This window comes from Dromaius novaehollandiae, chromosome 7 (genome assembly GCF_036370855.1).
Source record: "Dromaius novaehollandiae isolate bDroNov1 chromosome 7, bDroNov1.hap1, whole genome shotgun sequence".
Lineage (NCBI taxonomy): Eukaryota > Metazoa > Chordata > Aves > Casuariiformes > Dromaiidae > Dromaius > Dromaius novaehollandiae.
The window spans coordinates 15960393-15976573 of record NC_088104.1 but is presented as its reverse complement, the minus strand read 5'-3'; the positions used below and the strand labels follow the sequence as shown (position 1 = coordinate 15976573).

Sequence of the window (16181 nt, the reverse complement as noted above, 5' to 3'; positions counted from 1 at the left end):
AGGTACTTTCCATGTCAGTAAAACACACTGCAGTTATTCAATTTGGACTGACAGATTTGTTCTCTATCTAAGCACCAAGAGGCCTCCCAAAAAAATAGAAGTGCAATTCCAGAATTGCTCCTTAGACTTCAAAAAACATCTATCAAGGAAAATAAAAAAAGAAAGAGACAGACAGACAGACATTTAACCTGGGTTTCAAGGACAGAGTGCATACTTTCTTCCTGATGGGTTAGAAGCTATCCTGGATTTCTTCCAAGGTCTTTCTCATTGCTTGCTCTCTTAGCTGTGTTGCAATCTCAGGAAAGCACAACAGGACAAGAGGAGGTGCAATCCCTCCTCCCTCCCTCCCTCCCTCCCTGCATTCATTCCTTGGCAGCTATAGCACACTTAACCCCATTGTCAGTCACAGGGGATCATATATGGGGAGGAAAAGGGTCCCAAATTGGGCTAATGATATTTCCATTACTCACAGATGCATGAATGCTGGATGCCAAGTTACCTTCCCCATGCAGCAGGTTTCTTATTCTGCTCACACCACCTGCTTTTTAATCAACCGCACATTGCTAACAATATACCATCTTTTAAAATGGCCCCTAAATCTCTCCCTACATACACAGCACTGACAGACCTTGATGTTACATTGTTACAGTGAACGCCATTCAAATGTCTAAAAATAGCACAGATTATCTAAAACGGTGCTTGAGAGAAGCTGTTAGCACTGCCACTGCAGGGAGGGGAGACACAAGGTGAGGTGGTGGAATTGTAGATGGCTGGTCAATCACCCTCAAGGAGAAGATCCTAATTACCCAGGAATAATTACACCATACAATCTACATCTGTCGCCCATCAACCACTGTCCTTAAAATGAGCCACTTTTTGAGGGCAGACTGCCCTGTTCTACACTATATTGTACAACAACAAATGTCTCTGGGTAACACAATAACAATTTAAAATACCTGAAATACTAAAGTGGAAATTATATTTGTAAGGGATAGAATAATAGTGAGCAAAGACCCAATGGTAAATGACTGCTTGCTATAGGCCATTTTATACCACCTCAGTGCATCTATGTAAAAAAAAATCATCAGAACCCAGAACCAACACTCCTTTCTCCTCAAAGATTTATACTGCTCTAGAAAGCGGTATGCCCACTACCTAAAACCTTGGTGCAATCACACCTGAAACACTGTGAGTCACTTCCAGTCTCTATATCTCAAGAAAAAAACAGTGGAACTAGAGAAGATTCAGAGGAGGGCAACTAAAAGGATTATAAAAACAGTGGATAAGTGGATAAACATCCTGCAGTACCAAAACTAAAAGGAACAGGTAATAGCACAAACTCTAACATCTCTAAAGAGCAATTGTGGATGCTGGGAATGTGCTGAGGGATGTGCTTAAGGCACCTAGACTTGTATGCTCTACCTAAACTGCTGCTCTCCAATTGCCACTGCTGGTAGTAGGACCCTAGGCAAGAGGGACCAGTGGTCTGACCCAGCAGAACATTTCTTAGCTTCTTATGCTCTTACATCACTAGAAGTCTCATATGGAAGGGGGCAACGTGGATAAAAAGCTCTAGCAACAATACAGTTCAAAGAGAAAACACCACTGAACTGCCTTCAGCAGCAAGAATTAAGCCTAAACTGCAGTCTAAATTCAGAGAAATTAGGCCACGTGCCCTGCTGCCAGGTAGCACTACGTCTTCTCCCCCAGCCTGGTGATGGAGGTGTAAAACACAAAGGCAGTGAGTCTCCAGCAAGGTCAAATGCCTATGTCTGGTAAACAAGTCACTGAGCTGGAGAAAGTGCATGGCACAGCTCTGCACTGAGAAAGGCTTTCACTGGGCGGGAGAGGAGGAGGTGGAAGCCCTGTGCGCAAGTCCTACAGTACATGGGCCCTCAAGAAGATGAGGAAGAAGTTCAGGGAAGAGGTGTACAGTTTATCATGGGCATTTGAAATCAACACTTGAAGTGACATGGTGCAGGAGAAATTCTACTGGAAAGAGAAAAATATAAGGAAGAATAAAGAAAAAAAACCCAGACATTCTTATTTCTTTGATTTTGCTCTTGGACTGATCTTTTCTCAGTCCCTGCCTACACAAATGTACTGTGAGCTTAACAGACTGTCAGCTGAGGAATGTAAAGCAAGCTATCCTGCTGATACAGCCGTCACTGTGTTAAGTCCTGGATATGGTGGATGTGAGGTAGCTTCACTAATGTTAAGCCTTTGAGTGTGCCACTGTGAATCTATTGCTACTAGAAACCTGAGCAAATTCAGTCAGGGCTGAGGGTTTGTTCAATTAATGTATGTTTTCATATCTTCAAACATCCTGTCTGTTAACAGTGTAATTAAACACACATGTGCACACATGCACTTACCCTTGTACACATACTCTTCTCCTATGTATTACCTGAGATGTTCCAAATGGAACAGAAATGAGAGTTCCAGGGGCCTAAATGTCTTCTCAATTTTCCAGAATACAGAGGGCGCATTTAGAGGTATTCCAAGCTTCCTTCCCACACTCCTACTGTCTTACAAGCTCCTGTTGGTCCTCATCAGATGTACTGTTCTTCAAAGGATGAGGCAGTAGTAAAGTCTTCAGTCTCTTGCTAAGAGTGTGGATGACTTTCCCAATTAATGCGAACTGTCATATTTGCTCTCATTATGTGGGTGTCTCTCCAATAGAGATGGGAAAGTCACAAGAGACTTCCAATTACTGATCATAAGTTTCATTTGCCCAGCACCATGAAAAAGCCAGTTTTCCTTTGACATCTATTCTGATGTTCACAAACTCCTTAAAATCTAGGTGCTGGCAGAGATGTACAAAAATGCAGTTCAGGGCAATTTAATTTTAGTTTTCAAAGACATGTTTGCAGTTAAGCTGTAGCATGACAGTGAGAACTGATAAGGCTGTTCCAGACGACAGGAGGTGGAGGTGAGTAAGCTCCTTTGCCAACTGCCAGATTGCATGTCTGACATGTTGCAGATGTAAAACCAAGTAACTCAATGGGGAGACTGCTGAATTACATCCACTGGGGATGTGCCTATGTATTCAGGGCAAGGGAAAGAGCAGAAAGACAAATTCCTTGATATAAACTGGAGCAATTTTTTGCAAGCCAAGAGCCTCCTTTGGTTTCTCTCTGAGGCAGCCTAGAGAGCTATGCCTGTCCCTGTGCCTAGGCACATGATTCCCCTGCCAAGTCAAAGCTGTGAAAGCAAAAATTGCTATGTAACAGCATGCAGCTTTGCTGGAGAGCAAAGTTGCAAAAGGAAAGAAAAATCTCTTTATTGCTTCTCTGTGAAACATGATAGTGTTTAGATCCTAAAGGCAAGGATTTGGGAGTTTGGTGCTATCAGCTGAGATATCCTAATCATATGTTCCATCTCCTCAGAAAAAAAGAAATAAGAACAAAACCCCAACCTGGAAGAAGCTCAGAACTGGATTAGATCCCTTGCAGGGAGCAGAACTTTCATCGCTCTGTCAAGATCAGATAATGCTTCTGGGAAATGTCTTTCTGTCATCTGGTATGTGCTACCACTGGGCTCAGTCCAGAGGTATTAATGAGCTGTGATATTCAGCAGGCTGGATTAGGTGATGTAATGTTTCCTGCTGACCTATGAATGCAACATAGTCATCAACTAATATGTGTGCATTTGTATGCTGACTTCTAAACAAAGATCTCAAAAGTCATTCATAACCATAATTAAATACTATGATACCCTTCCAACACAGAAAACAATCTTTCAGGCATCCAAAAGCCTAGGCAAATCAAGAAACAAAACCCAACAGTCTTGTTTTTTTTCTGTTGCTTTGACTCTCAGATCATACTCCCTCCAATTACATCTCTGTGTAAACAATATAGATGAGAACCTTCTGCAGTGAGCCCTGCAATATGTCCTAGAGTTATTCATGCTTGTAGTTCATCTTCAAGTTTAGCATTGGAAATTCTTAAAATCGTAGCACTCTTCAAGATCTATAGAGTGTTCGGCATCACTGGTCCTCTAAGATCTTCTATAATACAGAAGCAGTTCACCTCAATTAATAGAGCTATGTAAGATTATGGGGGGAGGGGGTGAAGCCTTTCTACTATTTAAAAATGCTTATAACTCAGCTAAGAACAAGTTGTCTCCCAAACCTTGTCCTTTCAAGAGCTGAAGCAATTTATTTTTGAGTGTGTTCCATGTCTTCCCAAAGTTATAGCCTTAGGCTACTAAGAGAGTTCAGGATGACCAATTCCAATGTAATTAAAAACCACACAAAAGGAAGAACAGAGAGAGGGAAAAATAAGACAGTGTTAGCCACATGCACAGCACTGGACTGTAATTTTTCTGATTTATGAGCTGGAGCTGTATTAAAGAGTTATGAGTTGTGCAATTCTTGCCTAGTCAACTGTTAAGATGAGTAGTAACAGAGCACCTGGCCATGCAAGCCAGGAAGCTGGGCTGCAAAACCCCCCATCCCCAGAGCCCCCCTCTGAGGACCACCATCACTGCTTCGAACCTGCACAGCCAGAGAAGCAGCTGCCCCTTGGGTATTTTCTTAGCAAGCCTGCCACTTGGTAGGTGGCTTTAGCCCTGAACCAGGATGGTTTATAGTCTACTGTTAATTTAGAAAAGATTATTATTAGTAGTAGTATTTTAGGAGAAATGGATTTGGATCCTTAAGAAGTGTCCCTAGTTTTATTCAGGTACCACATATATCTCAGTGTTCATTCATAATGTACCTTTACATGTGTGTGACCAAACAATTCACAAAAATGCAGCAGCCAGCAATCACTGAAAGTATAAGAAATACTTCCCCCTCTTTATGAAAAGTTAAGCCTATGTTTTGTTTTCTCCTTTGTGCTCTGCACTAGATGCTGATACTAACATTTATTTCTTTAAAAAACGATTAGCAATATAAACAGTTCATGGCCAGTACATTCTGCTTTTAACAACAACAACAACAACAAAAACTCACAGGTTTTACAAATAATACCTTCTGATATTAACAAAAGACATAACTCACAGGTTTTAAAAGTAAACTGGCTGTAAGGCATCTTATTACTGGATCCATAAATATTCAGCATTATAGTAATCTTGCTGAAACCCATCAGATTTTTGATATATCTCATTGGAAGTGTATTTTTAACACAACAGGAACTCCCATTCCAAACTCCCCTTAAGGCTTTCCACGGGATTTCTTCTAATCTGCTAACAAATCTAAGACTTGCTAATAATCAAAGAATCAGTCAAGCACCAGGACAACATGGACGTAACAAGCAATCAGATGAGACTTTCCAGATATTCAGACACCTGCCCTTAACAGTGTTCGTTGCCCTGGATAAGCAAACGTAAAATCCTGACCCCAACAGAGGGCCGTATGGAAGGCAGCTGTCTTCAGCATCCACCGGAGATTTGCCACCACAGAGAGAGACAAAGCATTCAGACTCTCTGCTTACCTGTGCCCCTACGTTATATCATGGTGAAAAAAATTGTTCCTTCTATCAGGAGGAGAAAATTAGCTTTGCCCAAGCAACTGTACTACCAAGCACCTAAACATCTTATTTACAACTCTAAGACTCGGAAGAGGGTACACCCTTCCTGTCCAGAAATGTCATAAACGTCTGGAGCCATCTGGGTGCTTTCTATTTTTAATAACAGTTAAAAACTATAGATGAATAAAAATGTCCATTTAATGTCAGCTAAATCAAGCTTTTGTGGTTTCCACATGATACTTTCCATTGTAAAAGCTTTCAGACCCTTTGCATGTGTGAACTTGCACAGTGGAAACTCCACCGCAGAGCTCTTTCTGTCTCATGCCAGGAGACACCTACAGCACAGTGGCATCCCAGAAAGTAAAAGCCTTTTCACTCTATCCTGTATTGCTATTTTAGTGTATTTTTTTCTCCTCAGTCGCAGTGCAGCCTGCGTCTGCTGTATAATCAATAACAGTTAACAAAGAAAGGTTTGGGATTGTGGCACTTACTCGGGGTGTTCAGGAGACGTGACTTTTTGCAGTGGTAAGCTGCCTCTTGCTCACAGTACTCTGCACTGTTTATCATGGCTTCAAGCTGCTCCGTGCTGCTATTGTAGTTAAAGGACATGGTATACGGTTTCTCTGGATCAGCTCCGTGGACTCTGGTTAGCTCTGTGTTGTTGTGCTGCACTGCAGTCCAGATCTTATCTTCTGTAAAATGAAAAAAGATTGAACAGGAAGTTAACAGCAAAAAACTTTCAAAATGCAGGGGAAAAAACCAATCAACATCTAAAGCTTTACTGCATTGGAGACAGGATCGGCTTGACCATGGACTCTTAAATGGCTGCTCTGTGATGAAGAACTGTTGCAGATCAGTCTAGTCCATGTAGCTGTTTCTCCCTGAACCAACTAGAGCAAACACTGCAAAGCCTGCAGAGCCAGAGATAAACTATAAGCTTCCTGAAAAACATGGGAGATGTTAAACATTCTCTATTGCTAGGCATCGGGAACAAATTAGATGCATTTCAGCTGGCTCTAGCCTGAAGAGAAATGACTTAATAGTATGGCTCAGGTTGATAACGTTCATCTTTTGCAAACTTATCTTGGCCTTAGAGCACAGCCCACTCTGCTATAGTAACAAATGGTAATGATGGACTGCAGCTGATGAGCTCACACAAACTTACCACAAACAGACCTCTTGTCAGAAAGCCAAAATTCAGGATTTGCTCTTATTGCCCAGTTAGAAATCGTATCACCCATTTTACTCAACACTTGTATTTTTCTACATATAAGCCAAGTGGTGCTCTACTTGGATGATGGTGCAGAACAAATATGATTCAGCATCTGCATTTAACCACAAATTTTGACATTCTTCCATACTGGGGACCCCATTCTCATTTCCTTCATTGCATTTCCTGGCAGAGCAAGGGATTTCTCAGGCCACAGGAAGCAGATCCTAGGCATAAGGGCAATCTGCACTTGACTGTAACAACCCAGAGTTCAGGGCCAGAGTCAATGTTGGCATAGTAAGAACAACAACACAATTAGAAGCAATTAAGTGAACAGGGAGCCTATTTGCTGGCTGGTTCTAGTGTGAGAGCAGGGGCAAGATAACAAGGACAGACTGAGCAGGCAACCAGTAGAACTGACCCAGAGTAAAGGCCAGACTCCATAATGAGCATTCACAGGACTGAGCCCTACACATGCTCCACGATGTTATTAAGAGTTACATCCAGCAAATTCGCTCTTCATCAGAAAAGGACTCTACTTGCCCAGGGAGGACAAGTCAAAAATAAAAGGAAGCAAATTTTAACCATTTGAGAGTTAATTTTCAGTCTCATTTTCAGAAACCTATGTACAGCAATAGAGAAAGAAGCAAGATCTGGATGACCGAGATTTCTTGTTATTCATGCTTCAGCAGGGGAACCCTGTACAATGCCAAACTGGATATTTTCTAAATTGATCTTAATACTGTGCATTTAAGTATTCAGATAGTTTTACTGTCAGATTATCTGGTCTGAGTTCTTGCACAGCACTAGCTTTACAGTTACTCCCTGATACACTAGCATGACGAGCCCAACAGCTTTATGGATGCTATCATGTGTGGTAGTCACACAATACTCACAAATCAGGTAGGTAGTAAATTATTTTTGTTGAGCTACAAATATTACACAGATCATTGAGATAGAATTCCAGTAGATGTATAAAAAAACCTTAAGGGCTATCTTTGCAGAGCCATTCAGATAATTTAATGCATTTTCTTTATAGAGGCTTTCAGATGACAGGCAAGTAACAACCAGTATCTGGAGAGCCTAAACCACTAAAAGAGGTCTGTTCCAAGACCTGGCTGCAAGTTAAGGCAACGTTACTTTCCCAGTATATTTATGGCAAGATCTAGAACTTCTAAAAGTGTAAGGACAGTTTATGCTCAGCATGCCATACATTCACACACAAGGCTCTCATCATTTCTGTGATGATGGACAGAAACAATTGGCTTATAGATCTATAATTTTGTGATTCCTATTGAATTCAGGATGTTGCTTGTGGATCCTTCAGGCTGAGCTGGACTTTGATAACTGAAACACTGGTGCAATGTGTGATACGTAAAAGTTGGATAAAAACTGCCAGAAATACTACAAATTTATTGCTTTGTAAAACTTGTCCCAATGCTTGTAATCACAGTCAACACTGTCACACAATATAGTAATAGCCTGCGCTGGCCAGCACAATATATTGTGTCCAACACAATATAATTAAACAACTTCATAACACACATCTTGTACATCTAAAAGTATCAATTCTTATCAGCCAGAGCCTCTCCTTTTTTCCTTGTAGTCTCAGGGATTGATGTGACTAGAGTGGATTTTTCAAAAGCAGCTGAGTGTGATCTAGCTTTGCTCTCACTGGAGTTGGTGGAAGCTAAACTTCTGCCTTCACTGAAAGACCTACTATAAAGGCAAACATTAAGTTGTTGATACTATGAACGAGCTGTAAAAACAAGAGGAAATGGAACTGACTGGTTGTTAGAGATGCTGGACAGGCAATCAGAAGCTCCTCCATTGAAAGTTATTAATACACTTTTGACAAACTGTAATAAAATGAGTGCAGCTCACAATAGTAGCTGTACTACTGCTCAGGAAGTGCAACAAGCCTAACAGTGGAGTTTCATAGTGCTTAACGCTACTGTGCTTTCCCAGCTTTACACTTCTCTATCAGGAAATGTATTGTGTGGGTACCTGATAAAATTAAAATCATCATGAATTGATAATTTAGAAGTGCAAAATTAAAGCAAAGGATGATTTAGGAAAAACTTATAAAAAGTACCATAGCATGACACAGTCTTCCCAAGCAGTGTTGGAGATGTAATTAATTGAAATGTTTGAAATAAGGCTGGACAAGGCATCAGCAAACATACTGTCAGGGACACGCATTCATTGACAAGTGTACCGAACAGACAATCAGACAGGTCTTTCTCTTATCTTCCTCTGTGATCATTCATTAATTTCTATTCGTCTTGTTGCCATTAAGGCTAATTGAGATGTCCCTCTGGGACCTGAACTTTGGCATTCAAGGCCTCCTTTTCTACCCAGGATCTTGTGGCAATAAGAAGTTAACTGCAGATTTTTCATCCTCAAGTTTGCAAGAGGAAAGGAAAAGCAAATTGAATTTCTCTCGGTACTGAATATAACTACAATTTAGCAAATAACTCCGAACAGAGAGGATGAAAATGTAGTAGTGGAAAGGAAGAATTTCACAGTTACATTTCAGACATTTCCTAATCTACACATGCCCCACCTATTATGGTTATTACTTTTACTAATCAGATCTGTGTTTTGCTGGTCACTTCAGAGATTCCTTTTGTATTCTACCTTTAAGGTAAAGACAACTATCAGCAAAGCTCCTCAGAAAATATATACATTTGGCTCACTGACCTAGTGAAAGGACAGTCACAACCACCAGCAAACATACATCTGGGTACGCAGAAGCTACTGCTATTCAAAAAGTTCCTTTCTTTTCCTTGTGGAAAAAGCTAGTGTAGAAAGAACACAGAGAAACCACATCTACTCCTTTTCTTATTCTTTCTAAGCAATGAAACAAAGAAGGAGTCTGAAAGGAAGTGTTCAGGTTGGAAAGGCAGCCCAGCACATTGCAGTTGTACAACAAAAGAGATGGTTAATGTTAGAGGAGGGAAAGGAAGAGAGATTTATTCAAAGATCTCAGCACCTTTCCATCTCATCCATACTTCTTCCTTCTTCATAGGGGAAGAACAAGTATTTCCATCTTACAACAAGGTACCTCAGATGTGGAGGGACTATGTAATATGCACAAAGCTACACATAACCTGCTAGAAAAATAAGGAATACATTACAATAAAAATAGAGAACGTTCCATCTTTCAAAAGGCATAGTCAAACATGACTTGAGATGAAGTCAAAATAACTTGAAAAGTTACCACGTTTCAGCTTTTACCAGCCACCCTGTGGCTTAAATGCAGCAAATGAGGCTGAAAATGATTTAAGCCTCATCTTGCAATGGAACAGTGTGGGGGGAGCCAGCATTGCTCACTACCATGTCTCAGCTGACTGGGGGAGGAATAACTGACAGCTGAAGGGTAATATATTCTTGAACCATTCCAAGAGAAGACCAAGACAATGTCCACCTATGTCCATAGATCAGAAAACAACACAAAGTAAATCTAACCTTTCATTCCAAAACCCTTACCACTTAGGCCAACTCTTAGGCTTTATTCAAGCACTGTATCCTCCATCTCACACCCGGCAGTATAAGGAAAAACACACTGTGACATGTTTCCAGCAGACTGCACAGCTTGCCGTTCTAACTCTTCTCTATTTGTTTGGACAGTTTCTATACAAGCTCATACTATTTGCACAAATTCACTTGTACAAATTTTAGCTAAGGCTGCTCCCAAAATAGAGCTGTCCGCCTCAGAATGATGGCAAGGAATTATCCTCCTGCAGCTCAATCAGTGTGTACTCTGAAGCCTACCAACAATAATCTGGGAGCTTGCATTTCAGGAGTGCTCCAGGACCTGCAATAGCAATCATGCAGCTGCAGTCTGGACATGCACACAGATCAGTCCTGTTAGAAAGCAGTGAACAGCTGTCTGCAGCTTAGCTCCCTGACTTGCATATATAAAAGTGCTGGCATGCCTCTGCAAAAATTATGCCTATGTCTTTGAAAATGGGGCTACAAACACTGTACCTATTTCACTCTGGGAAATGCTTCTAAAAATATATTTCTTATTTTTGCTTTTGTTTCCGTTGTATTTTTAGGGGGTGATATTCTGCAATCATAGGTGCAAAACGAATTGAGTGTCAGTAGCTCTAGTCATTCCGATGTCTGGAAGCTGCTAAACTAGGTAGATAAGGCTCTATTTCCTTTATTTCAACAAAAAGGTTATCATTATCTTTTTATGTTTGTCCATGTTATACATTTTTTCCCCTGTTTACTCAACTTGATGAGCTCTCTTTGCACTTGTGAATTTACAATGAGAATGAAAAAGCTGTCCTCTAGGCAAAGGTCACTGTTTATTTTTACCTTCTATTATTCCGCCTTATTATTTTATTACTTTCTCAGCTTGGTAAAATTTCAAACCACACACAAGCTGAAAGTCAGTCAAAACCCAGTGGGAGAGGGTAGCCACATCTTCTACTGTATAACCTAAAATACTTAAATGCAGCCTTGAGAAGCAGATTTCCTAAATGCTTGTTAAATTGTTTCATAATTCAAAGGTGACAATGCTTTAATTTCAGGGTAATGCTACAGCTTTATGACTTCGCAGTTTTATTTAATGGCCCAATTTACTAGGATATTATGCTGCCTGTATTTGGTCCTAGGAGATGTTTTTACAGCATGGGACTGCAATGCATTCAGCACATTTCAGACTCTCTGTTTAGCCTCACCCATAGTTCTACCATCTCGCTGGAAGCCTCCAAGTTGCTTTTGACGGCACACAAATTAAATTGTGGGAAATTAGAGCAGCTGGAAAACTGGCTTTCAATGAGTTCTGTATTGTCTAATTCTCATTTTTATTCTTCAACTTGAAATATCTCTGTGGAGCACATTTCACCCATACAAACTGCATCACTCCTTTGTGATTTAGGAGGTTTGTCACAAAACAAGATTATTCAGACTGATTAAATTGCCAACAAGCCAAACATACGGTAAACGCTACATGAGAGAGAGAAAAATTGCTCTGAGAGCTCATATGATGCATTTGTTTCATGGTGCTCTACACTGAATGCCAAATATTGTCCTGAAAGCTGTACCTATAACTACAGGGAGTATTAACCACACAAAAGACAGACTCTTTAACACTGTATTGTTTTAAGCTGTAGTGGCAGTTTAACCCAGCTGCTGTTATACTCCTCAAAGAGGATGAAAAGACAATTTCTTAGAAGCAAACAGCTTTAATTGACTAATTCCAAGGAGGTGTTTTCTGCATCTGCTATTCAACCTACCCATTTTTAAAATTTTTTTTCTACCTCTCGTTTTCTCTTCTGCTAGCTGACCCAGTGCTGTGCGCTTTTGCAGCTTGCTTTGTGCTCATCAGCCTCCTTCTAGCCTATGATTCATCTGTCGATACTTCAAGCGGGCGTCTGAGTGCTGCAACGCATTTCCATGGAAACAATTCTGTGTGGGCTCCCGTCCCCCACCAAGCCCTGCGTGGAGCCCCCTCCCCAACAGGCTTGTGCCTGCAGGGGTACGTTCTCCAGGGACATATAGACAGTAGCAACCCCTTCTGGCATTACCAGGAAGGCACTGGCCTTGCGATGAGGCAGCCAATACTGCCTGAGACCCGGGACGGACGAAAGAGATGCACTCCTGACTCCCTCCATGCTCTGGACACAAAGTTTCCTCACCATCAGCCCCAGGCTCGAGGTGTCCTTGTCAGCAGAATAGCCAGGACGGGTTGCTCTGGTCGCTCCAAGCAAGTTTTCTCTTCTGTGACCACTTATACCCTCATCCTTGAATGCTGTAATGAAGCCCAGAGGTGGCAACCATCGCCCTGCCAGCCTCCTGCTTGATATCATCCCTTCTCATATTTCCTCTAATACAGGATATCTACGAGCAGGGAGAACTACTCCTCTCCAAAAATTGAGGAGGCCATCACTGAACTATTTCCTCGTGCAAAACAGATACTTCTCCTTCACAGCCACACTCTCTGTACTGCTGACAACAGTTCAGTCCTCCTCCATGCAGGCTTCTTTCTCTAAGGTGAGATGCAATAGCCTAAACAGCTGCATCTTCTGCCATTTTTGATGCCTTCCTATAGCTTAGATCTCTACATGAGCCTGGTAGAGAAGAAATGGAGCCTGCAGGACCCTGCCATCTTCTTGGAGGGGCGGCAGGAGGCCGGGCAGGATGGCTGAAGGTTTCTGACATGGCATCAGACACCTGCCTCTAAGGCAATTGCATCCCACCCTGGTAACTGATACAGCTGGAGTGATTCTGAGCACACCGCAGCCTACCGCTCATTGCTGAGCACTGCGAACGTGGGAGGAGACTGATTAAGTTGCAGTAACCCTTGATTGATTGAAGTAAAGGTTAGGGGAAAACATCTGTTACACTTCTATATTCTCCAACTTTGGTGGAGGCCTCTTGCACATGTGACAGCGAAGGCGGCCTGCATGACTTCTCCTGTAACGCTTATTGGAAGCGCAGCGATTTCACCAGGCAGAGCTTGCTGAAAGTGGCAATGCAGCTACTGAGGGCTTAGTGTCTTTGACATAATACAAACATTAAATGATGCTTTTCGTTTTATAAAGTTCTGGAATATTTAATGAAAATTCAAAACAGAAACATATAAATTGTCAGAACTGGAGCATGCCATGAGAGCGACAGTGTTTGAGGGGATAAATTGCAAATCTTTATGGCGTGTCTTTAATCTAAGCAGTGCTAAATAATTACCAAAGGATTCCCATTCATTGTTTTTCCCCAGTGATAAAGTCAATCAAAATTACAGACAGTAAGTTGAGAAGTACATTCAAAAAAAATCAGGCACTCCAGAAACTTCCTGAAGAAGTTCAAAGCCATGAAATCTAAGCTGGCTCGCTTTGAGAACCCAAAGGAGTTTCACCATATAAGCTCTTGTCCTGCAGTGCTGTAGACGCAGGTAATAAAATCAGAGTGCAGAGCATGACCTCCTGTTCCTCCTTTCTGCCGTTGCTTTAGCCTAACCGATGTCAGCCATCCTTTCCCTGTGAGAGTCTGACATGTCCACAGGAAATTTAATAGGGGTTAAATCACAAGGTGACTTCTATGTTACTGTAACTGCCATAAAAAGTAAAAGGAGGTGACTATTTCTTATGGAAAAATAGATTAGTAAATTATATAAACTGATAAACTGAGATTTCTGAGAGAAAAAAAAGGGAAAGATGGATGTCAGGGAGAGTAACACCATGTGTTCAATGATTACGTTGTGAGCATCACTGGGGATCCCTGTCGTGGATGGGGATTGAAGCCTGGCCAGCTCTGCTTTGTAGCAGACCATCTCTTGCTACTCTCAGCCAGTCAAGCTGAATTGCTACAATATTTCCCTCAAATAGCTCACCAAAAATTCTGCTATAACTGGGGCTATTCAGACACTTTATGTATTTAGCTTAAGCTATGCATATAACTTGTATCCTCCTGAATTCAGCCCTAACTGTTAACATGCCATTGAATATGTACTCTGTGGAGCAATAAAAGTCTGGATCATTGTTAGCTGAATGAAGAAAAAAGGCTAAAGGCAATTTGATAAAGAAATTGCAAATATCACTTTGGTTGGCAATCTCCTTCTGCTTCTGTTAGAATCCCCTATTATAACTGTGATTTAAACACAGTTTCTATACAGTATTTGGAGACAGAGAAAATAAAGCTTTACTTCTCTTGCACCAGAAAAATAAGGCAGTATTTGCATTTTGACAGGAGACTGCAAAAACAGAGATGATCTGCAATAAGGAAAAATATGTTTTGTTTCATTAATGGGGTTTTTCATTATGGCAGTTTCAAAAACAGATTTTGGATTAGTAGCAAGAGCTGGGATAAGAACTCATCTTTTCCTGATCTGCACCTGTGGAGGCAAAACAAAAATAAAAACAAAACAAAAAATAAAAACAAAAAAAAAACCAAAAAATTCCTTGGAGGAAGGGATAAATACCTGGCCAAGATAAAATTAAGCATTGATCTTGTCATAGCAACTTCTAGGCATTATTGATTTGATGGCCAAGGGTCTCCGTACAGTAAAACTGCATCAGTAAAAATGCAGTTAGGCAACAGAAGGTCTTCGTGTATTGTAAGAAAATTTTTCAGAGAGCAGGGTTAAAAAGTATGCTGGGGAGGTGAGCACAGGTCATTATAAACATTTTCCACCGTAGGGAAGCAAAACAAGTACATGGATGCAGACCACGTGTACAGACACTGCGCTAGAGAATATCGTTACTAGTGTCTAAGTAGTACTAGGGACAGATCAATAGACTTCTCGGCAAGGAGGAGAAAAAAATAAGCCTCACAAGAACATAAGGACTAGCAGACTAGAGTTTCAGATGGTCCATTAGCCATTTTCTGATATTGATTGTTATCAGCCACTTTAGCGGCAAGTGCAGATTAATTCAATTGGGCTAATTATCAAACAATCAGCCTACAGGGAAAATTTCTTTCCCAGCCCTAGTTGTTGTTTATTGCTCTGAAACACGACCGGATACATCCTCTATGTACCTAATGCAAGAAGATGTGGGTCAAGAGCACCGTGAATGATGGAAGAACCCAGATAAGGCAAACACAGCTGGTCCCTGTTTCAGGCTGCTTCCACGTGGCTGGCCCTGGAAAGAGGCCAGCTGCATTCCCACAGTGCTGAACATAACTATCCCAAATTAATAATCCCTACAGGGACCCACACAAATCCTCATGACATCTCTCATATAGTATATCGTCCTACTCAATCTACTCACGGACTGGGCACATATGCTTGTTTCTCTGCCCCCACGCACACACATATTTATTGTCTATTATAATTGATGAATTTCCCTGTGAACATTACTTTGCTTTGTGTTTAATGGGTATGTAAGGTGATAAAAACTTCATGTTAATAAGGTGCTTTTTTTTCCTACTAGTTTTGAGTTTGTGGTCCTTAATTGTCATTGAACTGTCTCTCTACTCCTATTGTAAGAAAATGTAAATGAGAGTATCTGAACATCACTGCTGTCAATAAGGCCCATCCTAATCTAAATAGCCATGATTTGTTTATTTTTAGCTTCTCTTTGCACAGATATCTTTCTAATTAGGTACTTTACTGTTCCCTATGACTTCCCTTTTCAAACATTTATTACAACGTTGCAGGAAATTAACAGCCTTTGAGGCAAGGCCGCTTCTAGTACCTCACATACTCTTCTCCATTTCTGATCAACTTAAATAATAGTATGCCATCCACAGTTTTTGTCACCTTGCTTTTTCAGTCACTTCTTCGGTCAATGAATAAAATACATTTATCCATTCTGGTACCAGCAGATATCCTGTGAAACACTACTGTTAAATTCATTGCCATACTGAAAATTGACTTTATATTTCTCTTCTTTTAGGTCTTTTTCCCTTTCAAAATCCCCTTTCCCCTATTTCCCTCTCCCTCTTTGTCTTTGTATGACTGCCCAACTCCCTCTCAACACACACACACTCACAATTCTGTGCTTTCTTCATAATTTCAGTTCAGCACTGGGCTATCAATGTTG

At 41.0% G+C, this 16181-nt stretch overlaps 1 protein-coding gene across 5 annotated transcripts in view; it reads right to left on the bottom strand.

Annotated features, from left to right (window-relative positions):
• CNTNAP5 (contactin associated protein family member 5) overlaps positions 1-16181 on the bottom strand; it is a 299019-nt gene that overhangs the window by 84665 nt on the left and 198173 nt on the right. For all 5 annotated transcript variants that reach the window (XM_026118441.2, XM_064514741.1, XM_026118442.2 and 2 more), the window contains one exon: positions 5966-6166. In XM_026118441.2, coding sequence (XP_025974226.1) covers positions 5966-6166 — 201 coding nt within the window. The remainder of the gene's footprint in view (positions 1-5965; positions 6167-16181) is intronic.